The 27566-nt window shown below is 43.2% G+C and overlaps 1 protein-coding gene across 1 annotated transcript; it reads right to left on the bottom strand.

Moving 5' to 3' along the window:
- Positions 1–346: 346 nt before the first annotated feature.
- On the bottom strand, positions 347–25963 carry LOC147632995 (small nuclear ribonucleoprotein SmD1a-like). Its single transcript, XM_086806008.1, has 4 exons — positions 25816–25963; positions 25482–25558; positions 808–999; positions 347–633 (listed from the first exon to the last, which is right to left on the bottom strand). The coding sequence occupies exons 1-4, from the start codon at positions 25827–25829 to the stop codon at positions 572–574; spliced, it is 345 nt and encodes a 114-aa protein (XP_086662134.1). The 5' UTR covers positions 25830–25963; the 3' UTR covers positions 347–571.
- Between the last annotated feature and the right edge of the window lie 1603 nt (positions 25964–27566).

Raw genomic sequence — 27566 nt, 5'->3', positions numbered from 1 at the left:
CCAAGGTGCACTTTTAAAAAAAGAACCTTCGAATTCTCCTATTCCTAGATGACACAGATAAGCATGCATTCACATAGGAAACAAAAAAATTTTAATGACCTGACAGAAATGAAGAGAAGTCTGAAACCAAGTCCCTACTCAAGTAAAGCATGCTAATCATGTGGCAACGGATTAGTAATCCAAAAACATTGAGGTATCAGCTCAATCGTATGCCCTCTTCAAGAAATGGACATACTATCTAGAACATCATTAACCCAATTATAAGATGCAGCTAGCTCTGAATAGAGCTCCAAAGCAAAGCCAAGGATGCCTCTGGCAATAAAAGAAAACCAAGCATTAGAGAATTGCTATCAAGTCAGGCAAAACCTTAGTAAGATGAACAATGTATAGAGACTAGGGCCATATCCCAAAGAATAAGCAAAAATAGCTATGTAGATTTCTTATGGCGATAACTGCACAACCATCAAGCTCAATAGTCAGGTTCAAAGACATAGCCTTTCAGAAACCTAACAAAATTGGGGCATGGCTCCCTGTCCATAGAGACACTACACCCCAAATAAACCACAAAAGTCTAGCGCCCACGTCCTCGCCCCCTACCACGGCCTCGTCCTCTTCCTCTGCCCAATAATTTTCCTGCAAAGACAGCCAATGTCCATTAACATATTGCAGTAACTTGAATTGATTTTCCAAACCTAAAGATCACAAGCTCTATACGGAAGTCCAGTACTTGGCATAGCTTCCTGATCATTATATAATTGCTAAGATAGACAAAAGCACTCATTCCTTAACAGACATGTATTTGCTTACCAGCAGTTGGCCTTTTTGGTCGTGCTTTTGGGGTATCATCAACGAGCAAAGTATCCAAGTTCAAGCTGTCAGGAAGAATATAATACCGTATGTTGTTACCCCTAACACTAAGATGATCCAAAGTGACAGGGTTCTTCCCCCTCAAGGTCAACTTTACCGTCTTCAGATGCGTATTCATACTGATGTCAACACCTGATCGGTTTTAAACAGCATTAGCACAAAATCTGTTTTGTAGTTAACATGATGACTCCCAATCAATACTACACCTCAAACATTCAAATACACAGCAGCACATAGCAATAATAAGAAAGAACTTGAGAACCAATGAAGCACAAAGTCACAGCAAGCTAAAATACTTCTGAGAATCCGTTCCACCGTGAATATATGTGCGGTGAATGCTGTGGGGATCCAAAGGCCGTCAACTATCAATGACGGAGAGCTTTTACTACTGGGCCCGCCACCATACTAGTCAAGCTAGCTATTGATCTACCTGACCACGGCTAGATGTTCCCGCCCAAACTGGTTCAATTGGCTGCCTGTACTTAACCCTGCCTCCCTTTCCTTGTGCATAGCCTGTGTCTCGCTTTTGCCCACACTTCGTAACCCAGTGTATTTTTTCACAAGTAGGATTCTTCGATGTCAGATTATAAGTTTGCCACTTGGCAACCAAAAGGTGAAGACTCCTTTCATGTCTAACTTCCCATACTGAAGCCCATCAGGATCTGACAGTAATCTCCTTAAGATGGGATCGTATCATGAATCAAATCTGGACTTTGAAGTGCCTCAGTGCCTTTCACACCCACCCTGGTATCTGTTGTGTCCTCTCCTCCATGATACAGCACTCTGGAGCCCACACAACCCCTTCCTCTGTCTGTCCACTCCACTCCACACTCTGCCTGCCATGTAGACCTCACTTATGTGAAAGGATCTTGTGTCTGATCATAAGAGGCAACCTCTGCAATATGAAAGAAGTGTTGTCCATACTCTACAGTTCACAGGAAGAGAATTAATTGCATTTAGTCTTGAGTGTCCGTCAAGGTTCTCAATTCTTGACAATGTTAAGTCCCAATCACATTCTCACATTTTTTGCCCAAGAGGAGCCGTATCAGACACTTGCATTCCAACTCGCCAATCAATGCTTTCCAATGCGGTTGAGAACAGCTTAAAGGAGTGTTAGGGGAAAATGAGAAAAAGGCCAAGATTTTAGAAATCCCACATCATATTAAGCTTGGCCTTAGGAAAATAATATGGTCAAATGAAGAGCTTGTGACCTCCTTTTTTGAGGTGTTAAAGTGAAGCCATATGTGGTGGGCTATCACCCAGCCCACTCTCAGGCTACAACCTTGCATGTTCATAGACTTGTTCCTACTCATGCATGTGCCTCTTGTCACAAGGAGTGTAGGAACATAACTAGCCCTATGAAGTGGCATGAGATACTTTTTGTTTTCTTTTTAAGTCCCCAATCAAGTCAATGATCATTTGAAATATATCAGCACCAAACCTTCACATTTCGTCTATTAAATGTGTCAACGTTAGAATCCATTAGTGTTAGAATAACCTGCATCGAATTTGAGGTCAATGACCACGTTAGATAGCTAGTGACTCTCTTCCCAGCCATAGGAGTCAATAAAAAGCTAACCACAGTCTAATAATGGCTAAAGGCTTAATAATAAAAGCAGTGTGTCGATAATAACACTTCAGCACATCAAAGGCCAACTGGTTGTATATCTCTGTCTGGTCGTCTGTCTGTGGGTGGAATGCACTGGAAAAATTCAACTTAGTACCAAAATTATCAAACAATGCCCTCCAAAAATGACTGGTAAACTTGGCATCTCGGTCTGACACTATGGTTCTAGGAATCCCGCCAATCGAGTACCAATGTCGAATAAACAACTGGGCAACATCCTCGGCGGTCACATTGGCCCTGCAAGGAATAAGCATAACGAATTTGCTAAACCTATCAACAATAGTTAAGCACTGCGTATTACTCTTACTCGGACTAGGAGGCAAATTTGTGACAAAGTCCATAGAAATGTCCTGGAAAGGACCCTCACGAATTGGCAAGGACTGTAACAATCCTATCTTCTTTCCACGAGGCGCTTTCATCTTTTGACAAATGTCACAGCGTTGTACATATATAAACACATCACGCCTCATCTTTGGCCAATAGTATTGCTGTTCTAATTTCTCCAGAGTCGAATTCATGCCCCTATGACCACCTGTAATGGCGTCATGGGTATCATGGAGAAGAGCTGCCCTGAACGACTTCATGACACATAGTCGGCCTTTGTAGAAAAGCCAACCATCGCGTATCAAAAAGTGGCATGGTTCTGTGACATCCAATGCCTGTTTCTACTGAGAACCAAATTCCTCGGAATCCGCGTACGTGTGCTTCATGTCCTCTAGTCCTGTACCAACAAGGTCAAGTCTAGTGGTCTGAATCGTAGGCACTTGTCCCTTCTTGCTCAAAGCATCGATCATTAGATTGGTCTTTCCTGGAAGGTACTCAATCATACCACCGAATTGGTGGAATATTTGACTCTAGCGATGTTGTCGATCACTCCACTGTGCACTTGGCATTGTCTGAATCCGACGTAATGCCTGATGGTCAGTGCGAACCTCGAAGTCACGGCCATACAGGAAATGTTTCCAATGTTTCAAGACCTGTATCACTACTAGGAGTTCACGATCATAAACTGAGTAGTTCTTCTCGACGGGCAGTAACTTACGAAGCATGTAAGCTATTGGATGACCATTCTGTTGCAATACACCTCCAATAGCGATATTACTTGCATCGGTGATCACTTGAAATGGGTCCTCTAACGAGACAAGATCTAAACAAGGCGCTACTGATAAAGCCACCTTGAGGTTCTGGAATGCCTCCAACGCTCGTGGAGTCATTCGGATCTTTTGCCTTCTTGTTTTCACTCCCTTTAGCAGATCGGTGAGATCTGGCGAAAGGTCAGAAAACTTGTCGATGTTAGGTGGAATATGCCTGGCATATACCCACAAATGATCTGATGTCATAGGCTGTCTAAGGTACTTCCCATTTGACAATCTCGACCACTTTAGCCGGATCAAATCGAATGCCTTCAACACTAATTATATATCCCAAGTAATGTACCTGGAACAGATAAAATTCCGACTTCTTTTCATTGACGTAGAGCTTGTTGCTTTCTAACAACTTAAGGACTTTCTCCACATCAACGTCATGCTGCTCAATCATAGCTGAAAAAACCAGTATGTCATCCAGAAATAAGACACACTTTCCAATCAAATCCCAAAAAACACGCATCATCATGCAATTAAATCAAACCCGGATGCTTCAGTTGGAGCAATTATTAGTCGGGAGCTCGAAGATAAGCAACAGGACACCCATGACCAGTAGTATGAGCACAACGAATTGCTCAAGTCCTTTGGCTACATAGGTGGCCAGAGAGTTGTTGTCTTGTTTGACAGCAGTAGCACGGAGGATGTGGTCACGGAACAGGCTGCTAGGCGTGCCCGTTTCGATTTGACTTCGGTGGACAAACAGGTTGAGGGTTTTAACACAGGCATGACAACGAGCGTCAAGTATGAAGCTCTAGGTGCTAAGTTAGTGATTCAGGGCATAGAGTTTGTGCGTGACTTTATGGTTGCCCCTCTTGTAGGAGCAGACATAATTTTGGGTATTCAGTGGTTTCACAAGTTTCTTCCTGATGTCAAGTGGGACAAGCACACATTCCAGATCAATCGGAATGTGCACGCCCCGGTGACCATTAAGTGTGAGCCAGGAATTCCGAACTTTTCGCTCATAAGCCACTTGCACGCTAAGCGAGCAGTCCGAAAAGGCGCACAGTGTGCAATGATTTACATCCAGACAGCCCAGACGGTGGCCAGTGCTTCCGAGAAGTACTCGGTTCTCCACGAAAAGTTCCAAAAGATTTTTCTTCGGGACAGCCTCTCTCCCCACCAACTCCCCCCGTCCAGACCGGAGGACCACAAGATTGACCTCCTCCTAGGCTCGGAACCCTCGAGCAAGTTTCCGTATCGGCTTTCCAAGGCAATGTAATGAAACGTTTCAGAAACGGCAGGTATGAAACGGGTTTCGTACGTTTTGAAACATTTCATAAAAGGTAAGAAACGGGTACAAAAAGATTTCATACAAAATAGAAAAAACATGTATATTTTTTACTTGAAATATACAAAAGAAAAAACTGTTGACATAACTTATAAGAGACCACATTAAATTCATTTCAATAAAAACAAAATACATGTAAGATATGATGATATCACAAATCACGTGGGTGATCACTGATGACTAAACAGAAATCAAAAGAATCACCACGTGGGTGATGAGTCATGACTCAAAATCCAAGATCAAAATAAATAACATGTCCAAAGTTCAAACTAAATAACATGTCCAAATAAAATGATACTAGCAGCTGCTAGCTACTATCTGCATCCTCATCTGCATCCTCATGCTCATCCTCATCTGCATCTTCTGCCTCTGCAGCCTCACTCTCAAGGTCACTGCCGGTAGCCGAGTCCTCAAATGCCTCATCCTCTAGAGGTGCAGGTGCACCACTAGTACTAGCCTCTCGAGAAGATCGTGTAGTGCGAGCCGGAGCCATGATCTCCTCATAGAGCATAGAATAGATGTCTCTCCCCTCCTCAAGAATATCGTGAATCTCCTTGCACTTCATGATATCAATCTTATCTGGATTCACTTGGCGAGGCTCAATGGGATGACCCTTTTGTTCTAGCAATCGGAGATTGCAATGACAAAAGACAAGCCTCTCCAATTGTGTTGAGGAGAGTCTATTTCTCTTTTTCGTGTGAAAAAGAGCCCATGTACTCCAGTTTCTCTCACAAGGCCCTGAACTGCAATCCTGGGAGAGAACTCTCAATGCAATCCGTCTCTACATTGTACAAAAAAGAATGTTAAGTTAGAGTCAAAAAGAGAGTAGCATTTGAATGTAGATTTTGAAAGAGTAGGACTCAGGAGACAAAGATACAAGATTCAAGAATCAAGAAATCTTACCAAGTTGGGTGTCCCAATACCGTATTTCTCCCACCAAGACACTGGCTCCAACTGTGTCTCCCTAAGCAAAGCTCGCCCAAACATATGGCTACCGTTGCGGTAAATGAGAAAATCATCCTCGAGCTTTCTCATAAGCTGTATATCCCCTCCCACTCCCACCAACTTGGTAATGTACTCGATCCATCCTGACTCTAGCTCCTCATTGAGGTATTGCGCCTCATTCCTCCAAAGGGAATGCAAAATGTGAGCAACAGCATGGATTGGCCTATGAAACCAATCCCAACGCCGATTCCAGATCTCCTTAATATCTTGAACTCTACATGTAACATGTGACATACATAAGAGATCAAGATTTATAAAATAACTTGTAGGAAGACTCAAGAGAAAGACTCAAAGATTAAAGTTAAAGCCCAAGGGTGAGCACCTGTACGCGACAAGGTAGTGAAATCATTGAGAGCTTCACCAATTCTATATGGTTGGATTTCCCTACAACATAACATCGTGACAATAGACACTTGAGTGTCATTGGGACAACCTAAACTCATCCCTACAAGCAATAGTCTTGCAAGAGGAGCCAATGGACAAAACATTGAAGTTCCAGGTTTAATTAGATACACTACTCAAACAATCGATGGGCGATATGGAATTTACATTCCATGTTACCCTAAAATCCCTTGAGTATGATGTCGTCTTTGGTGGACCTTGGATAAGTGAATCGTTGTATTCACTAGATGAATCCATGCAAATAGTCACCTTGAACACTCCTGCAAGGCAATGTACATGAACTCATAAAGCAGCCCAATGGTACTTCCCTCCATGTCTGTGAGCCGAAGGACACTATACATGGGCTGAAGTGCCTTCACAAGTCCCTCTGTATCCTGCCACCAAGTATCTCTCATGACCATACGAGAGAATGCTATAGACTTGGGCTCATGATTCATCCTTGTCCTCCCATGCTGTCCATTCACGACACACAACAGTGCGTAATAAGCCATGTCGCACTCTCACTAGTCTCTCCACCACAATAAACATATATGCAAACTGAGTTTTGGAGGGCTTTAGAAGCTCAAGATCACTATTGGCCCTATACATGCTCAAAACCTTTGGCCTCTTTGTGACAAAGTTCACCATGGTAGATGCAGCTGAAAATACATGGCTCACCCAATCAAGCTTCCATCGAGGAGTCCTGACAATGTGGAAGGATAATCCACATTGAATAAACAACTTCATCAACTCCCTCGTTGCCTCTTTCACGGCAGCCTTTTGCATCCCTGCTTGTACATGTCCTTTCTTGAACACTGGAAGACTACTTCTTTTGGCTGGAGGTGCCGAGCTAGAACCACCTGCAACACCACCTACAACCTCACCACTGGTATCTTCCTCTCTGATACTGCGAGTCCTCTTGGAGACACTTTGACGTGCTCCAGGCTCTCCCAGATTGGGGATATCCTCAAGGGGGATACCTAGCTGCATGGCCTTCCAAGCCTTGAGGCTGTCATAGATTTCTTGTGGCACATGCTTACATGGCCCAATGCCGAAACCCTTTGTTTGTGACAAATGTGCCTTCAGCTTGGTGACACTGCCATGGTGCTTATCAGCACAAAAGTTACATTTCCACTTTCCGGAGCCCGAGCCACCATATCTAGACTCGAAGGTGACATTGTTCCAAAGAGAATCACCTGTTCGAGGCATCCTACAAGGCGGGGATAAATGCAGATTGTTGGCCCTGCAAGTGCGACATAGAACATAAACTAATCTCAATAGAGCAAGGGTGGACCGTGGAAGATATGCCATAAATATTGATGGAAGAGAAAAAAGTGTGCTGCTTTGTGAGTTGTGTAGAGAAAACCAACTTAAAGCAAAACATGACATTACCCCTTTGGAAGACCTCCACAAGGCCCAAGGACACCAAGGAGCAAGCGGGCCGACACAAGCGATGGAAGGAATCAAAGGATGGCACACAAATCGGCAAACTCACAAGCGGCCGCCACTGGGAAGCATGAATGAACTTCGCCGTACGATTCACGAAAGGAAACGTTTTTTAAGGTTTTTAAAATATGCATGATGTTGTTGGGGTTAAAGCCCTAAATGACCCATGTATATTTGTATATACTTTGTACAAGGCTTTTATTAAAGTTTAAAAGCCTTGGCCATGTTCACATTGAACATGGCCAAATACTTTAAAAAGGTCACTTATTAATAAAGGAAGGCCCAAGAAGAAAAAACGTGGGCATTCCCCAATTTCAACGAGTTCACTCTCTCTCTCCCTCTGTGTGGCTCATCGTTTCTGCTTCTCCTTGCCTATTGCCTTCACTTCAAGCCTCAAGCCTGTAGCTCTTGCACCTGTGCATCACCTACCACCTTCCTTGCTCCCTTTCAACTGGTATCAGAGCCTCTAGGGTTTCCCAAATTTCTGAGCAGGTGGCTGGACAGCAAGTAAAAAGGGTTTCTATCGCGACAAAATTGCTTTCCATCGCGAAGCCCCTTGTTTTCCGGGTCCCTACGGGTGCCGGCATTGACAAAACAGCCCAAAACAGGCTGTTTTTAGGTCAAAAACAGGTTATTACAGCGAAGTGCAGGTTTTATCTTGATGTATTAAGTTGTGGGAACACTTGTACATGGTCCCTACTACCCTACATCGGCCAAATTTGCTGAAAAACAGGTCAAAAACAGGGTTTTTACAGCAAATTACAGATTTGCGCAGGTTTATGCAAATGTACATGTGATGTATTTCGATTGGGGAATGTATTAATTGATGTAATTTGCGAGCATTAAGCAAGTTTTGGATGCGAAATGCCTATTTCGAGTCAACTTGCTGCACATTTATGCTAAAAATTGGGGCTTTTGCCTACATATGCTCCCAAAGGCTGTGCTTTTGCATTATGTACGCTTTGTGAGGTAGAAAACAACAATTTTTGTTGTTTTTGGGCAAAAATCAGCTTGCTGAATTTTCTGCGCAGAAAATTCAGAATTGATTATTCTTGCCTAAACTTGCATATTTTGGCTCGATTTGCTCCTGTGACCCTTTGGAGTTGCTGTGCACATTGCGGTGAGGCTACAGTTCGGTTTTGGTGCAGTTTGCCCAAAAAATTTCAGCACTTAAGCCCTCTCGTTTGTGCAACTATGGCATCGACTTCCTCTGACGTCAAGAATCTCTTTGAGATCAAGCGGTTTGAGGGAACAGGTTTTGATCTTTGGAAGGATAGGATTCAAGGAATCCTCTTCCTTAAAGATTGTGACAGGGCACTTGAAGCAGAGAAGCCAGAAGATATGTCAGATGCAGCATGGCTTACATTGAACAAGAAAGCCATTACCTACATTAAAATGGCCGTCTCTGACGAGATCTTGGTAGACCTCAAGGGTCTTGTCAATGCGTTTGAGTTGTGGGAGAAATTGAAGGCAACGTATGAGAATACGACCCCAGTTAATCAGGTGCATTTGATGCGGAAACTTGTTGGCATGCAGTTAGATGAGTCCAAGAGCGCTACAGAGCACTTGTCGTTGTTTACAGGTACTTTATCTCAGTTACAGGACTCAGGTTTGCCCCCTTTTGAAGATAAGCTCAAGGCTATCTTCTTGCTGATGACTCTACCTGATTCTTGGGAGACTTTGGTGGTCTCATTGTCAAACAATCCCAATTTGACCTTTGATGGTGTTAGGGGTTCTATATTGAACGAAGAAATCAGGAGGAAAGCAAGTGGAGAGGGTGGCAGTTCAGCCAACATGGTTAGAGGCAGGACAGAAAAGAAGACTGATTATGCACAAAGGAGTAAGAGTAAGAGTAGAGAAAGGGGAAATGCCAGCAAAGGCAAGAGTGATGTGACATGCTATCAATGTGGCAGGAAAGGTCACAAGAAACCTGACTGCAGGTACTATAAGGAAGAGTTGGAAAGGAAGAAGAGTGGTGGAGACAAAAAGAAAGAGAAGAAGGAGATCAAGACAGATGCACAGGACAGCCCAAAGAACAAGGAGAAGGCCAATGTGGCCTCTAGTGTTGTTATTGAGGAGCTGTCAGATGTAGAAGACATCTTATGTGCCACTTTGTCAGCCGATGATGCTCATGAGCTTGATGCCTCTCTCAATGTTCATACACAGGATATGCAGATCACCAAGTGTGATCTAATTGATGCTTTATTGACTGTTAATGATGCATTATCCCAGACTTGGATAGTCGATTCCGGTGCTTCATTTCATGTGACTCCTATCAAGGAGTGTTTTTCTACTTTTGTTGCAGGCAGCCATGGCCATGTATACCTGGGAAACAATCATGCATGTTCCATTGAGGGTATTGGCACTGTGCATCTTTCCACAGATGGCACAAATGAGCTTGTCTTACATGATGTTAGATATGTGCCAGGAATCAAGAAGAGTCTGCTTTCTGTTGGACAGATGGATATGCATGGTTACAGCATTTTGTTTGAGAGAGGATCATGGAAAATGACTAAAGGCTCAAGGCTGATTGTGAAAGGTACAAAGAAAGGGACACTTTACTGCTTGCATGGAAAGGCCTTGTCGGGCAAATTTATTGCTTTGGCTGAAATTAACTCACATATGGAGTTGTGGCATAAGAGGCTTGGCCATATGAGCCACAAAGGCCTTACTAAGCTTTGTAATTTGAATAAGCTTGATACTAAAGGCACAAAGCTTGACTTTGGTAATGAATGTCAATATGGCAAGCAAGTGAAAAGTTCTTATTACTCCGGTGTCTCTCGCAAATCTAATGTGCTTGATCTTGTACATTCTGATGTTTGTAGCATGCCTACCAAATCTATGGGGGGTGCACACTACTTTGTTTCCTTTGTTGATGATCATTCTAGAAAAATTTGGGTTCATTTGCTCAGATCTAAGGATGAAGCCTTTGCTGCGTTTAAGAAGTTTCATGCATTTGTGACCACCCAAACAGGTAGAAAGCTGAAATGCTTGCGTACGGATAATGGGGGTGAGTTCACAAGTGGTGAATTTAATAAATTTTGTGAAAATTTGGGCATTAAGAGGGAGCTTACTGTTCCATACAGCCCCTCTTCTAATGGTGTGGCTGAAAGATATAATAGGACTCTATGTGAGAGGGTGAGATGCATGCTGTCCACAGCTAATCTCCCTCATGGATTTTGGGGAGAAGCTCTAAAAACTGCAGTGCATATATGTAATCGATCCCCTCACATGTCTTTGAAAGGTGACATCCCTGAAGAGGCTTGGTCTGGCAAACCTGCTTCATATGATCACTTACGCGTCTTTGGTTGCGAAGCGTTTGTGCATGTAAGACCTGAGTTGAGGAGTAAGTTGGATGCAAAGTCCATTAAAGGCCTCTTCATGGGATACGGTGAAGAAGGTGAAATGGGCTACAGGATTTGGTTACCTCAACTCAAAAAGGTTGTGCGCAGCCGGGATGTTGTTTTTAATGAGGCAAAGCTGCTTAAAAACAATTGTGCCTCTAAGGATGACCATAAAAAGGTCAAATTTCAGCATGTATAGCCACCTATTAGGCCTGATTTTGACCCTCAGGATGCACCACATATGACTGAAAATGTTGATGAACCAGTGGTGTTTGAGCCAGATGATGTTGGACAGCAAAATGAGGCTCCTGAAGGGCATTTGCAGCCACATAACAATGCTGAAAACGGGGCTGAAAATGATGTACAGCAGCCCCTTGTTGATGATTTGATTGTGCCACCTGATGTAGACCCATTGCCAGAGAATGTGGATCATTGGGTAAGGCGGTCGACTCGTCCAAGGCGGAATGTGAGTAGATATGATCCCTCTTTGCATTATATTATGCTGACAGATGAGGGGGAGCCTCTTACTTATAAAGAGGCAAAGACATGTGAGCACAGTAAGAAGTGGGAGCTTGCTATGCAGGAAGAGATCAAAGCTTTGCATTCGAATGATACTTGGGACTTGGTGGAATTGCCCAAGGGAAGGAAAGCCATTCCTAACAAATGGGTGTATAAAATCAAGACAGTTGATGCAAAACCCAAGTATAAAGCAAGGCTGGTTGCAAAGGGATATGCCCAAACGAAGGGCATAGACTTTCAGGAAGTGTTCTCTCCTGTAGTGAAGATGACCACTTTGCGTGTATTGTTTGCCATAGCGGCTGCCCTTGATTTGGAATTAGACCAAATGGATGTGCATACAGCTTTCTTGCATGGCGATGTTGATGAGGAACTTTACATGAAGCAGCCTGAGGGTTTTGTTATTCCTGGAAAGGAACATTTGGTATGTAGGCTTAAAAGAAGCTTGTATGGGCTGAAACAAGCCTCTAGACAATGGTACAAAAAGTTTGATGCTTTCATGCTCAAACATGGGTACAAAAGGAGCCATGCAGATCACTGTTTGTACACAAAATTTGATGAGGATGGCAGCCCTATCATTCTTGTGCTCTATGTAGATGATATGTTGATTGCTCGGAAGAAAAGAAGCACTGTTGATGCTCTTAAACAGCAGCTGAAATCTGCGTTTTCCATGAAAGACCTTGGGGCAGCTGAACATGTTCTTGGAGTAAGGATTAGAAGGCAAAGGGACCAGCGCATATTGTATTTGTCTCAAGAAAAATACATTGAAAAGGTGCTGGACAGGTTTAACATGGCTAATGCAAAGCCTCTTGGTGTGCCATTACAGCCATATGTTAAGTTCTCCAAGGATGATTGCCCCAAATCTGATCAGGCAACCAATGATATGCAAGGTGTTCCTTATGCATCAGCTTGTGGTTCACTTATGTATGCTATGGTTGCTACTAGGCCTGACATAGCCCATGCAGTGGGAGTTGTGAGCCGATTTATGGCTAATCTAGGCAAATTGCATTGGGATGCAGTAAAGTCCATTATGAGGTATTTAAAAGGGACTAAAAACAAATGCCTTTGTTATGGTAAGGGTCCTTTGGAATTGAAGGGATTTTGTGACTCTGACATGGCTGGTGATGTGGATACACGCAAATCCACAAGTGGTTATGTATATACTCTTGCAGGAGGTGCTGTCTCATGGTGCTCTAGACTACAAAAGATAGTTGCACTGTCTACTACAGAGGCTGAATATATTTCAGCCACTGAGGCTTCCAAAGAAGCCATATGGTTGGCACGTTTATGCAGTGAGTTTGGTTTGCCTGACAAGGCACCTATGCTTGGTTGTGATAGCCAGAGTGCCATATGTCTGGCAAAGAATGCCATGTTCCATGCGCGCACAAAGCATATTGACGTGCGGTATCACTTCATTAGGGAAGTGCTTGAGGATGGCCTTATCACAGTTGTTAAGGTTCATACGTCACAAAATCCTGCAGATGCTCTCACTAAGTGCTTACCCAAAGCACATCATCAGCTATGCATACAGATGGTGGGAGTGACTTAGCTTAAAGGCGCCATTTATGCCTTTAAGTGGGAGGTTGTTGGGGTTAAAGCCCTAAATGACCCATGTATATTTGTATATACTTTGTACAAGGCTTTTATTAAAGTTTAAAAGCCTTGGCCATGTTCACATTGAACATGGCCAAATACTTTAAAAAGGTCACTTATTAATAAAGGAAGGCCCAAGAAGAAAAAACGTGGGCATTCCCCAATTTCAACGAGTTCACTCTCTCTCTCCCTCTCTGTGGCTCATCGTTTCTGCTTCTCCTTGCCTATTGCCTTCACTTCAAGCCTCAAGCCTGTAGCTCTTGCACCTGTGCATCACCTACCACCTTCCTTGCTCCCTTTCAGATGTATGAAACGTGTTTCATACAGGACGAAACGTTTCAAAACGTTTCGTACGTTTCGAACCTGTATGAAACGCGTTTCTATGCAACTGTGATGGAATCGGAGTTGGACCGCCAACTCCAAGAATTGTTGCAATCTAGCTTCATCCGCCCCAGCATGTCACCATTTGCAACACCGATCTTATTTGTCAAGAAGAAAGATGGGTCTTCCTGTTTGTGTGTCGATTATCGTGCACTCAACAAGCTGACTATCAAGAGCAGATTCCCGATGCCTCGAATTGACTATATTCTCGAGAGGCTAAATGGATATCGAAGGCGAACAGAGCGACGGAGTCTAGTCAGTAAAGGACAGATTGGCTAAAGCGCAAGAGATCTACACTCGACAGGCCAATAAAGACCGAAAGGATATGAAGTTTTCGGTAGGGGATTGGGTTTATCTTCGGATTATGAAGCAAAGATTGAAGCAGGTGGACAAGCGATGCCCAAAGTTGTCTCTCAGGAGCTTCGGACCTTTTCCCATCAGGAAAAAGATATATGAGGTGTCTATGCAATTAAAGCTACCTCCGAGTTGGACTATGCACAATGTATTTCATGTCAGTTGGTTAAAGCCATATGCAGGTCCAACCCCTTCAGAGATCAAAGACGAAGCGGAACCAGACATTGTGGATGAAGCAGAAGTTATGGTTCCAGAACAAGTCCTTCTGCACCGTTTCAAGCATGGCTCAAGCCGAAGATTACGACAGTTCCTCACAAAGTTTCAGGACCGAGGAACCCATGAAACAGTATGGCTCGACAAAGAGTTTTTCGAAGACTATCCGACGTTATTGACGGATTATTTGGAGGCTATGCAGCTTCCGTCAAGTTAAGCAGAAGGGGATGTCACATGCATCCCGCACTTGGATACCACGTAGACATTTCTGTACAGAAGGTGCAGGACCTAGGATGGTGAACTGGTCCCATGTGAGCCCAATCCGGGACGAGTCAACCAGGGATCCATCTCAGTCGTCCGAGGTTAGATGTGCACTGTCCTGCACATGAAACAGGACCTAGGATGGTGAACTGGTCCCATGTGAGCCCAATCCGGGACGAGTCAACCAGGGATCCATCTCAGTCGTCCGAGGTTAGATGTGCACTGTCCTGCACATGAAACAGTGCCAGTCCGCGCTGTGAGTCTCCCTCTAGAATGATGTCAATGATTCTGTGTATCTGGTATGATACCGGATGCCAGATCATTGAGTAGATAGTGGTTAGGACAAGGGGCCAGCCCATAGGGCTACCCCGGATCTTAGTGTGGGCATGGGAATGGTGTGGAACCACCCCCATGACGGCCAGGAAGGCCTTGGCTGTACCCACCAGCCATGGGTAGGCCATGGAGGGGCTGTAGGACAGGCCCAAGGGTAGACCAAGGGTAGCCGACTGCTTATCCAGCTCTTGGAGAGGTTTAAGGCAAGTATGGGGCAGCCCATACAGGCTGCCCAGCCTCCAAAACAGGGAGCACTCAGTGCCCAGCCTCCTAGGCAGCAGGCGCCTAAGTGCCCAACCCTATTTCCCATGTGCGCAAGTGCCCAGCCAAGCAACAAAGTGATGCGCAGCATTTAATAGTATTTATTGCTGTATTTTCTGGTCGTGGGAGCATTTAATGCTGGCCGACTGCTGTAGTACTGGCCGACTGCTCATGAGGAGTAGTATAAAAGGCTTAGCCCACAATCCCATTCATTCATCTCATTATTCACCAAGAGCTCAAGCAAATCAAGGGCTAGAAAAGCCAAGGGAATTGCTAAGCAAAGGGGTGGACTTCTGAAGGTCAAGGGCAAGGATTCCCAGCCAAGAAAGGTCAAGAATTCTGTATTTTCTTTTCAAATTCACATCATTCTAATAAAGCAAATACACCATCCGTGGTGGGGGCCCTACAGAGGGTAATTGGGACCCAATACTATGTCCTCTCCATCTCTCCCTTCTCTCTCTATTTTCTGCACATCTCCTTCCAGTTTGTGCATTAATTCCCGTCGCGCGAATAGAGTGCTGAATTCTTAGAGTATTGAAGTTACTGATTCTTCTCCGAAGCTTCCGCATATTACACCCTTGATGAGAGGTTTGTGTCGATGTTGATGCTCCCACACTCGGTGGTCTTCTTGATGCCTCCTTTTGCTTGGCTTCTTCCACCTTTGCATTGATGACCTCCGGAGACAAAGGCAAATGGAGAAGTGCTCGTATTTCTACAAACTTTGATGGTGAACCGCCATAGGCAAGAAAGACACCTTCTGGAACATGAGTGCACCTATGTGTTCCTTGTGACTTTTCCCATGTGTAGTGTGCCTTCACACGGGTTGCGGCTCCTCGTTGAACTTCTCCACAAAACTTGCAAACCACACATTTTGTGCCGGATGTCCCATACTTGTGAATGAGCACCGAATGGCCCCAAATGTCACGTGTATTAGGGGATTTGCGACGAGGAGCCATGATGGGGAAGGGTTGGGACTTGCAGTTGAAGGCTCTCAAATCTGAAATTTTTGGAAATTTCAGAAATTAAGCATGAAAATGCCCAAGTTAATGAGAGATTGGGGGAGATACTTAAGAAATTTCAGAAATTAAGCATGAAGATGCCCAAATTAATGAGAGATTGGGAGAGATACTTCAGAAATATCTGAAAATTTCAAAAATTGAGCATGAAAATGCCAAATTAATGAGAGATTGGGGGAGATATTGTGAAATCCATGATTTTGGGAGTAGATTTTTTTGTATTTTCAAAATTTGGGTAAGAATAGGAGAAAGACAGAGGAGGAAAGAAGCAAGTTGGTAGGGAAGAAGAGAAAAGAGGAGGAGGTGAGAAGGCAAGAAAAGGAGAGAAGAGGAGAAAAAGGAAGAGGAGGCGTGGAGGAGAAGAGAGAAAGAGGAGAAGGGAAAAGGAAGAGGGAAGAGGGAGAAGAAGCGAACAAGAGGCGAGGAGGAGGAGAAGCGAAGGAAGAGAAGGGAAGAGGAGGCGTGGAGGAGAAGAAGCGAAGGAAGTGTGGAGGCGTGGAGGAGACGACGCGGCAGCGAACAAGGACCCGAAACAAGAAGGATGCATGAAGAAGCGAAGCAAAAGTTGGAAAAAAAAAATTACCCGTTTTTTGACCTTAGTATCAAATTGGGCGGAACACCGTTTCGATGCCCGTGTTTCATCCTGTTCGAAACGTTTCGTGACAGAAACGTTTTGTTGCATTTCGACTGGACGAAACGCGTTTTTATGGTACTATGGTCACTACTGCAAAAAGCCAAGTCATTACTTAAATGAGTGCAGAAAGAGACTTGCAACGGAGATGAAAAAGGAAAGCGGCATGGCTGTAGATTCTTCTTCATCACCTGCACAGAAATATGATGCATCAGCAAATCTTGTGCATGATGAGTGGACTTTCCTTACTTGCAGTTATGATGCATCATTGGGACATATGTCTCTCAATGTCAATGAAAGACACGACACGTGGTACTTTAACAGTGCTGCTTCTAAACACATTACCTCACGGAGGATTTTGTTTAAGAAGCTTATGGCAAGCAAGTAACATGAGCAAACAATTCTTCTTATCCAGTTTAAGGTGTTGGTGAGGTGATCCTCACAACGACAGATGGTGCAAAATTATGTCTTCCAGATGTATTGTATGTGCCAGGGATTAAGAAGAACTTGTTGTCCGTCTCCTCCAGCACATTGTACCATGGGTTATATCAACTTAACAGGAGAGAGCATGATGCTCATGTGGTTACCACTCTTACATCCGCCATGCAGCATAACATGGTACAAAATATGTCTCATGTAGAATTGTCACCAAAACATGTATGTGAAGAGTGCATATTGGGTAATATGCATAGAACTGCATTCCCAAAAGAGGGATCAACAAGGGCTGTCCGAAAATTACAGCTTGTGCACAGTGATGTGTGTTGTCCTATGCGATCACTGTGCGGTCCTATGCAGACACCATCTTTTGAAAAGCATCTATACTTTGTAACCTTTATCGATGACTACTCCAAATTTGCTTGGGTGTATCCCTTGAAGGCAAAATTTGATGTGGCACAAGTTGAAAATCAAACATGTTGCAAAGTGCAAACCCTCCGTACAGATCGAGGGGCGGAATACATGTCCATTGCTTTCAAAGCTTTTATGGCAAAAAAAGGCATAAAGCTTCAATGCACGATGCCATATTCTCCTCGGCAAAATGATATTGTTGAGAGAAAGAACAAGTCTTTGATGGAAATAGCTAGATGCATGGTTAAAGGCAAAGGCTTGCCTCACAAATTCTAGATAGAGGCAATAATGTGTGTTACACATGCGTTGAATAGATGCCCTACCAAAGCGTTGAAAACCATAACGCCCCATGAGGCCTAGCACGAAAGGAAACCTAAAGTTGATCACTTTAGAGTTTTTGGATGTATGCACATGTACCTCAGCAATTGAGAGGTAAGCTTGATGACAAAGCAACGAAGTGCATATTTGTGGATTATAGAAGTGGCAGTAAAGACTACCATCTCTTTAATCCTTCCACACAAAGGATTTTGGACAGCAGAGATGTTGTATTTGCTGAAAATTCAGACCAGCCATTGGCTGAATTTTTTGGACGGCCACCTTCAGGCCCACTTGACATGTTTGAAGGACTTCTCCCATTGGGAATTGATGGCTCAACAGATTAGCCATCAACTTTGCCTAATGGACAGCATTTGGGTGCTCAAAATCAGCCCATGAATGAGCTCATTACACCTCAAAATGTGGAGGATGCAGTGAAGCGAGAGCGAACAGTAACGGAAGAGGCTAGAGTTGTTCCTCGTTGGCTGCTCCGTACTTTACAGGAGAGCAAACTTTCAGCTCCACTTGGTAGCAAGACTCAGATTGATTCACGTAATGCAAGAGAACATGCAAATGTTGCTTGCATGAGTACACTTTGTGATGCAGATGAGCCAGATCCATTTGATGAGGCTCATGAGGATGAGCATTGGATGCAAGCCATGCAAAATGAGATGGATTCTATCCATAAAAACTGCACATGGGATTCGGTAGACTTGCCTGCTGGCAAGAAGCCCATTGGCAAAAAGTGGATTTACAAGTTGAAAAGAAAGTTTGATGGTACCATTGACAAGTACAAGGCCAGGCTAGTGGCCAAAGGTTATGCCTAGAAAAAAGGCATTGATTATGATGAGACTTTCGCACCCACTTCTCGTATGGCCACAGTTACATGTGTTGTTGCCTTGGCTGCCCATCATGGATGAAATGTGCATCAATTGGACATAAAAGCAGCTTTTCTCAATATAGGAATTTGCAAGGAGAAGTGTATGTAAATCAACCCATTGGTTTTGTGATGCATGGTCATGAAAACAAAGTATGCAAGCTTCGAAAAGCACTTTATGGTCTCAAACAAGCTTCCCGAGCTTGGTATGAGAAGATACATACTTATTTGACCACGCAAGGATTTTGCAATAGTCCAACGGAGAGCACCCTCTATGTGAAAGAGGATCATGGCACTTTGATTATGCTCATTCTTTATGTGGATGATATGTTGCTAACTGGGAATGATATGGATAAAATTTCAGCATTCAAAGCTCAATTGCAAACATCATTTGAGATGACAGATTTGGGATTGTTGCATTATTATTTAGGCATACAATTGGTGCAGTCAGATATTGGGATTTATGTACACCAATCAAAGTACATTCAAAAGTTGTTGCACAAATTTGGGTTCCAAGATTGTAAGCCCATCTCTACTCCAATGAAGCCAGGGCTGAAATTGAGCATGTATGATATTGGAGAGCCTTTTGATATGAGGGTTTACAACCAAGAAGTGGACTGCCTCATATATTTATGCAACACACGCTCGGATATTCAGTTTGGGGTTTCCCAATGTAGCAAATTTATGCACAACCCAAGTACAAAGCTTAGCATGCAGTGAAGCGAATCTTCCGCTATCTTCAGGGCTCCCTGGATCTTGCATTGGTATATCCTAGGGGGGACAGCTTGCAGTTACACGCTTACACGGATTCCGACTGGGCTAGTGACTATGATACACGACAATCCACCAATGGGAATTGTTTCTTTTTGGGACATTCATGCATATCATGGTTGAGCAAAAAGCAGCCCACTATTACCACATCTACTTGTGAGGCTGAGTACAAGGCAACCTTTACAGCCACAATAGATTGTGTATGGCTGAGGAGATTGATGATGACTGGTCTTCATGAGTGTCAGCAGACACCCACCACCATACTCACTGACAATGTGCTATAGCCGTGGCACGAAACCCAATGTTTCATGCACATACTAAGCACATAAAGATTCATTATCATTATGTCAAGGAGAGGATTCATGCAAGGGAGATCTCATTATCTTACTGCTCTACACATGACAATGTTGCAGATCTGTTCACGAAGGCGTTGCCTAAAGAAGTTTGAAGCTTTCCGCAAAGCTTTAGGCTTACTCTCCTACAGAGAGTGATCTGCTCACACCTTGTACAGGTTCACATTGCCACTGTAGGAGGTATTTATTGGCATATATGCTATGAGTAGTGCCACATGTGGACATGTGGCTAACCAAGGGCACTTTTCTCCCTTTGGGTTTTTCCCTTGGATATTAGGTGTGAAAAGACACCACTCATTTATTGTATTTTGATATTGTAGAGTCAATCCCCAAGCTCCACAAATTGTATGCTATCTTCTTTGTGTGAGCATCACTCACCATCTCTCTCTTGAGAGTGTTCTTGCTGCTGTACATTCTCTGTGTCTGTTTGTGTACAACCCTAACCCTAACAAATGTCACATGCACTCTACACTATAGTGCATGGTGACAAGATGGCTCATCATCAGTAGGACTCTTTTGTCATATACCCTGGCCCCATTGTAAGCCCCGATCCGGGATATGTCAAGCACGAGCTATGTAGGTCTTTCCTCAACCATAGAGTGTCAGTCAATCAATCAAGTCCCTTAACCCACTTCAAGAGAATCATTCATGCATATAGAGGTTAGTAGAAGCCTTAGGGTTTGCATTAGGTCATGATCAGCATTGCATAGCATTCATCTCATGTGCATGTGAACCTTCCCTTAGCCATAGTATTTAATCCATTTCATAAGCCTTAGCCCCTAGTCTCTAGTCGGCAGCCTTTATACCCAGTCGGCCAGCATTAAAGCTTTATAGAACAGCATATATATCATATTTAGCACGTTAGCCACTCAGCCGACCTGCCATGTTCATGCATATAAATAGCAAGCGATTTCATCATTCATTGATTCATTCAAGCATTCAGCCAACCAAAAAATGCATCATCATCAACATTCAGCAATCGTTGTGAAGAAGCGCTTCAGCCTACAGCCTTCTCAGTCTCACAGCAGATTTCAGCATACATCTAGTCATCGTTTGTTCTCCATCCTCCCGGGTGAAGGAAAACCCATGCTTCTACAGTCCCATACAGCCTAGAAGCAGTCCCAATTCAGCCTCAGTCTTGCAGCCTTCCTACAGCCCCTTGGAAGAGTGCATTGGCATTGAGATTGCTCCCCAAATAACCTAGATACAGTGAAGAGAACACAAACATTCACTCTTCCCAAACCTGAATGCACACGGGTGCCACAAAAGAAAAGAAATTTGTAGGTTCCCTAGGCTCTAAAACCAACTATGGAATAGTTGCACCTATGTGCTAGGGTTTTCCAAAGATAGAAAGAAGATTGCGATGGAATCACACATTCAGCACATACAAGAGTCCTAAACTATTGCTTTGCATTATGTACAAGAAGAAGTAATACAACTGAAATTCAAGTACAAGATGTGGTTGAGAATGAAGATGGCAAATCACAGCCCAATGTCTTATTGTTCACTCCTAGCTTACTGTTCACTCTTGGCTAGCACTTTGCCTACAAAGAAACGCTCTACAAAGTATAACGTTAAGAAAAGTAGATGAATATAGTCGGCCAGTAGTAGTTGTCGACCAATTGTACCTGATTGCCACATCACCAATGCCACATCATCATTGCCACGTGGCAATGTGTCCTCTGTGCTTAATTCTAACTCTGCATGTTGTCAGTTGCTATCTTATGTCCAACTGTGCCCTGCATACTCGTAGGTGTGTGGACATGCTGTCTCCAATAATGTCACTACCACTCCCTCCTCGAGAATTGCGGACACAAGAACTAGCCCCTCTGCCTCTGGATGCTCAGCTAGCATGGTAGACACCATTGTAGAGTCGTTCATCTTCCTCCTGAATGAATTTGGAGAGAAAAGTCTAAAACTAGCTTGATGACGACTCCTTGTCCTTGGAAACTGGAATGGACTTTGGGGTGGGTTATCTCCGCCATTTGTCAGGATCACCTCCATGCCTAGTAGTGTTTGCTTCTTGGACTTATCCTCCAGAATCTGCTCCTTACTAGAGGACTCTGTCTCACTAATACCACTTCCTCTTGAAAGCTTTCCGACATCCTTGTACACTCCCTCCTCTTGAGCTTCATCTATGGATGGACTTACCACTATGTGCTGCTTTTCTTGCTTGGATCTCTTGTCAAAAAGAGATAGCTCTCCAACTACTGGATAATCTCCTCACCCATCTCTTTCTATTTGGTTCCACTATGCTCTTGTAGAGGTTGATGTTGGTGGACCATGTTTTCTACCAGGAAACCAAAGGGCTCTTTGACAACTACTGAAACTCCAAGTTCTACAAAGGTGTACCTGCCTGGCTTGGATAGGGAGGTGTAGCCCTTCGGCTTAAGCAAGAAAGTCACATATACCTAGATGTATAAACGCTACCCTATTTCTATCTTTTCCCTCCATCCACAAATTGGTCGACCTATAGCACCCCCTTGAGGCGCTCTTCTGATGCGTTTTGCTACTATGGATAACTACCTTCTTGCAACCTAAATAGGGTTGCGTTTTTGTTGAATCTTGCCGCCCTTATGCTCTCCTAGATCTCACCTATGAGTGCCCACCACTGGACCTTGTTTGGCTATGTTTGAAGCACCAACGGGCCGCCTTGCTTGCTTGCTTTGTCCACCCTCTACTTGGTGCATTTAGCCCTCTTTCTTGCCCTTTGGCTGAGCGCCCCTTACACATACAAGAGTTATCTAGTATAGAATTTGCCAAACGCAACCTTGATGGGAAAAAACACAAACCTGAGTGAAAACGTTGATGACGATGGGGTTTTTCGTGATGGATGTCCGCGCCCTTATGATAGGGAAAAATAAAATGCAACCTTTCTTCCATCAAAACCCGACACTTTGATACCAATGCAACATGGGTGCTTGCGGAAGCATGTTTATGAATTGATTGATTGCAATTAGCACCTAAATCAAAGACTTAAACCCATGCATCAGCAAGTAGAGAGAGATGACCTAATCTACCATTTGTTACTAACATGAAGTATATACAATGCTAAATAGAGATACTCAATGGTGGCACTTCTCCTAAGTTCTCAATGACTCAACGAGGACTAACTGATCAATGAATGTGTAGGAAAGGGTTGTTAGGGTTAGGGTTTTGGAAGGCACACCAACAGGAAGCGTGAGCGAGAGAGAGAGAAACACGTTTGCTCATATATTGATCATAATAAAAAGAGTACAATAGCCACATATAAAAGATGTGACCTAAAGTGTGTGGTTGAAGGGTGCAAAGCATTCCAAAAGGTGTTTTGGGTGGGCACCCCCACAAATGTGGCCATTGCCCATGGCCTTGGGCACCCACACCCTCCATGGCCCTCCTTTTTGGGTGGCCAAAAGGCTGCCCACAAACCTTAGTCTTTTCCCCCTAAAGGTGGTGTCACTAGTATCATGTTTGGGTTTGTACAAACCAAGACAACGACTCTTGACAATGACCAATACGGTGTGCCAAACACCAAACCAATTGGCCCAATAAGTACCTAGGACACCACAACTACATTATATCATACAAAAGGGTTAAAATTATGTGCGAGATGGGCACGACACTAATGTGTGCAAGACATGCACAACTCTTTCCACCCCTTGGCATACCCAACAACTTGCTTACAATGACAATGCCTAGTGTTTGACCTTAGGGCCTTGTACTTGTTCAGTGTAGTATGTCCACAACGTTGAAGGTATCGCTACTTGTTCAGTGTAGTATGTCCACAACATTGAAGGTATCGCTGACAATTTGTCCCTAGACAAGGGCTCACAATGAAAATGCCTAGAGTCCATCCTTACGGCCTACACTTGTTCGGTGTAGTATGTCCACAATATTGAAGTCCATTTACCATCCCGCTCAACCTATCGTTGTACTATCTCAACCACTTCACACCCAAAATCATGTCTGTGTAACAACCAAGGATGTGACTGTAAAATCACATGTAAACTCCACGTGTGGGAACACAAGTGTTGCACTTTGTGTAACACACTCAACTTGTAGATTGATTGCGTCGCTAAATCAAGTGACTGTTCTATCTACTAACACTACCAAATCTAAGCTTATTGAAAGGTACTTTTATAGTGACTCCGATTGTTTGAAGTTCCTTAGAAAAAGATACAAATAAAAATTTGAAGAGTCATATGAAGCTATCAATAATTGTTGATATACATACGTAACTCATATTGATAAAAAAAAGCTCTCTATGCTAAAAATATCCCCTAAAAAGGTCGACTTTTATATACAATGCGTTTAAGAAAAACAACCTGCATTGGGTTGTAGGCCGCCACCATTCCACAAATTTGAAGAACCAACGTGAGTACTTTGGCATACTTGCAATTCAATGCTATTTGTATAATACCAGGTTAATGTTATAGACTCAATGCTTATTTTCAAATCGCTACCTTTCCAATCAATTGGGACGTTTTGACAAGTACAATTGTAAAAAAAGCCCTACACTCTAAAGAAGAGTAAACCCTACTACACAAAAAACTCATGATATCAAAGTAAAATCTTGTGCTTCTCTACATTGTAATTCATTGTGGGCAAGTGTGGTATTCAGCTGGCACCAAACTCGTAGCCCTGTTGAGAAAAGTGGTGCCAAAGTGTAGCACTAGGAGATTTCCACAAAATGGATAGACTAGAGGTCCTCCATCACCTTAAGGTTTTGGGGTCTAGATGGCTAGACAATTTGTAGAAACCTTCAAGTTCAAGTTAATTGCGCATTGGCATGGGCAAACTGGGATGGGTGACCTCCTGAGACTTGCCCCCCACCCACTTTCTAACATGGTATCAAAGCCATGGGTTGAAGTGCAACCTCTGAGTCACTAAAGAGTAGCCAAGTTGAGTCTTTGAAGCCATGAAAACATGGAAAAAAGTTCAACCGCTGAGCTAAGAAAAGGTGGACAAGCTGGCACAAAGGGGGATTGTAGAGAAAAGTGGTGCCGAAGACCAGAGGTCCTCCATCACCTTAAGGTTTTGGGGTCTAGATGGCTAGACAATTTGTGGAAACCTCCAAGTTAAGTGCACATTGGCGTGAACACAACACGGATGGGTGACCTCTTGGGACTTGGTCATAAATTTTCCCCACACTTGGCTAATTGTTATATAAAATGGGTCCTTGTTGGCAATAAATTTTCCTGCATTCTTGGAGTTTCCCACATAGCAACACTTGGCGTTACCGCCCATACGCAGCAAACTAGGTTTTGTAGGCTCCTTCTTCTGAAAGTAACCTTCACATCAGCCTTCCCGATCACCTATGACCCCTTGTTGAGCTACATCCATTTATAGCCATGGTGGGGCTTGGTTTCCAGATACTGGTAATGGCATGTAAGCATGAACTTAGTTTACAGCATGGGGGCACATTTCCTAAGGGTATTGGTGCAGGAGAGCTTAAATTGAGTCTCTGCGTGGAATGTAAATTCCAATTGTAGACCAAATGGAAAGTGCTATGCCAGAATCCATGCCCTGTCGGACAAAACTCTATGACTCAAGACTCCTATGGTCTCAAGACATCTAGGAGGTAAAAGGAGCCATGGAAATAAAATTGAATGGTTTAAAATTATGGATAAAAAACTGGAGGCTGGATAAACCAGCTTGACTCAGCACAAGATCGTTACCTGTAATGGTACCGTGCACGATCGTCCCATTTTTTAGCTCTATGGAAACAGTTTCATTGTTCAGTTTCATCAAAAACCTGCCCAATAGTGAACAAAATCTAGCATTAGCACTCCAAAGCCTCTTTACAGTGCAGGAATTCACCCTAGAAGCTCTTCGGTCGAGCCCAAAACAGAAATGAGAAGAGAAAAACAACTCAAAACAATTTAAGGAAAAACCATTTCACATGCTCTTTCTACGCATCTAAAATCTTTTATTTAAATACATGGCAAGTAAAAAGGAGAGGGCGGGGGGGGGAGGACACAGACGAAACTCTGCAGTTAAGAGAGGGGTTACCTGACAAGCCTCATGCTGATGCAACAACAGTAAGCTCGAAGATTAGGGCTTTTTCCGAGAAAAGGCGGATACGACGCCCCACAGGAGGCTTTTGATCTTTTTCCCTCCAAGACAGAATGGGTTTCAACTCCAACATTCTACATCCTTAGATTCAATGGGCGGCCGTCCGGCCATCAAATGTCTTTACACACTGGATGCAACGGGCTGCTCGCCAAGTTGTAGGGGCCTATGGGATTTTCGAATAAATAACTAATTTTATTACATGAATTGCTATTGAGTATTTCTCTAAACATCAATTTTGAAAAAGATTTGTGTGATTAATTTATACAAGGATGAATTTGAGGAGAGAGTTAAACACACAACAACACACAAAGGTAACATCCAACAACAGGTGAGCATGACTAAATGGTCTCTTGTAAATCATTGGCTTTAGCAATTGCATTACTTGACTATAAAAAGTACAATTGTGAAAAAGTTGTATTGTATAAGGTAATGAATTTTGCAAGCACCACTAACCTTTAGTTACACTAAAATCTTTTCAATGTAGTTTTCTCAATATGTCGTCTTTTGCCTTTATGCATGCATTGTCTTTGTGTGTGGGGTGGACTGTTTCTCTTGCATGTTTTCGTGGGCTCTAAGGTGTGTTTATGCACGTGATATTCAAAGTTGTTTTATGTGTCACCTATGTAACTGCAATATCTCAATGTGTTGATTCCATCTTCGCAATCCATGTGATTGATGAACAAGATGTTTCTAGGCTCGAACTTGTTCTTACTTAGTATGGAATGTACACATTGTCCATGTGATTGATGAGGACCATATTGTGTTTTCTAAATTTGTACCTACTATTTTTATTAATTCGCAAGTTTTTGTCTTTTCAATCATACTATGTTTTGTGTTTTTCAAAGCTTCCACAAATGTGCTCCAAGAGACGTCCTCTAGTGGTGAATATAACAAGCTCCAATGTGGAATTTGGTCCTTCTGCTCCCTCTCCATCTCTATTGTGTTGGTATACTATTTCATCATGTTCAACAATTATTTGCTTCAAGTCTTGTTAGGGAAAGTTCATGATTATCGCCTTATAATCATACCTTTAGAAGGCGATTCTGAGTAGATTCCTTGAATCTCCTTTACACATCAACTTCTGTGTCACCACAAAGAGAGTGTATTGGGGAGGCATTTTCAATAGAACTGATGCTTCTTTACTAAACCCATAGGTGTGCCATCAGTGCATATGAATTTATTGGTAATAATCGATGGGATGAAGAAATGTACTATTCTCTAGCCCTCTTATCATTCTTGACCTTACTCCTCTCTGCAAAGACTGCAAAGACAGTTCTATTATTTGCATTTCTCTCTCTTTTTCATGACCTTGCTTGTTGTTGTCCGCTGTGTTTTTGTTATACTCTAACCAATTTCAAACTATACAACTTTATCACATTCCACTCTCAAGTCCACCATTGATATATTGCACTCCATTAGTTAGTTTAGTCCAAAAATCAACTCGTGTGGACACATTGCGTTCTCCTATATCCATTATCTTCTACATCAATTCGAGAAAAGAGGAAACTTTTGTCCTCGTTTTGTGTAAAAGTCCCCCTTACTAGCACAACGAGATTTATATGTGCAATTTCTATTTTATTCCTCTCTCACAGTTCGCACATGCAGTAATATTTCCGGCTAGGTCACTCCATCTGGAGCTTTTTTGGGGGCACATATAGGTAGGCCCAACATTGGAGCACGTCATGCAA

Source organism: Cibotium barometz, chromosome 12 (assembly GCF_041138505.1).
Source record: "Cibotium barometz isolate CiBa-2024 chromosome 12, ASM4113850v1, whole genome shotgun sequence".
Classification (NCBI taxonomy): domain Eukaryota; kingdom Viridiplantae; phylum Streptophyta; class Polypodiopsida; order Cyatheales; family Cibotiaceae; genus Cibotium; species Cibotium barometz.
The sequence above is the reverse complement of the archived record's forward strand: the minus strand, read 5'-3'. Positions and strand labels throughout refer to the sequence as shown.

Bases quoted from the DNA above. Each gene is read 5' to 3' on its own strand.
- LOC147632995 (XM_086806008.1), bottom strand. The intron at 1,000-25,481 runs GTAACGATCTTG...AAAACCGATCAG, and splicing joins CGTGCACGGTACCATTACAG to GTGTTGACATCAGTATGAAT. The intron at 634-807 runs GTAAGCAAATAC...CTGTCTTTGCAG, and splicing joins ACCAAAAAGGCCAACTGCTG to GAAAATTATTGGGCAGAGGA.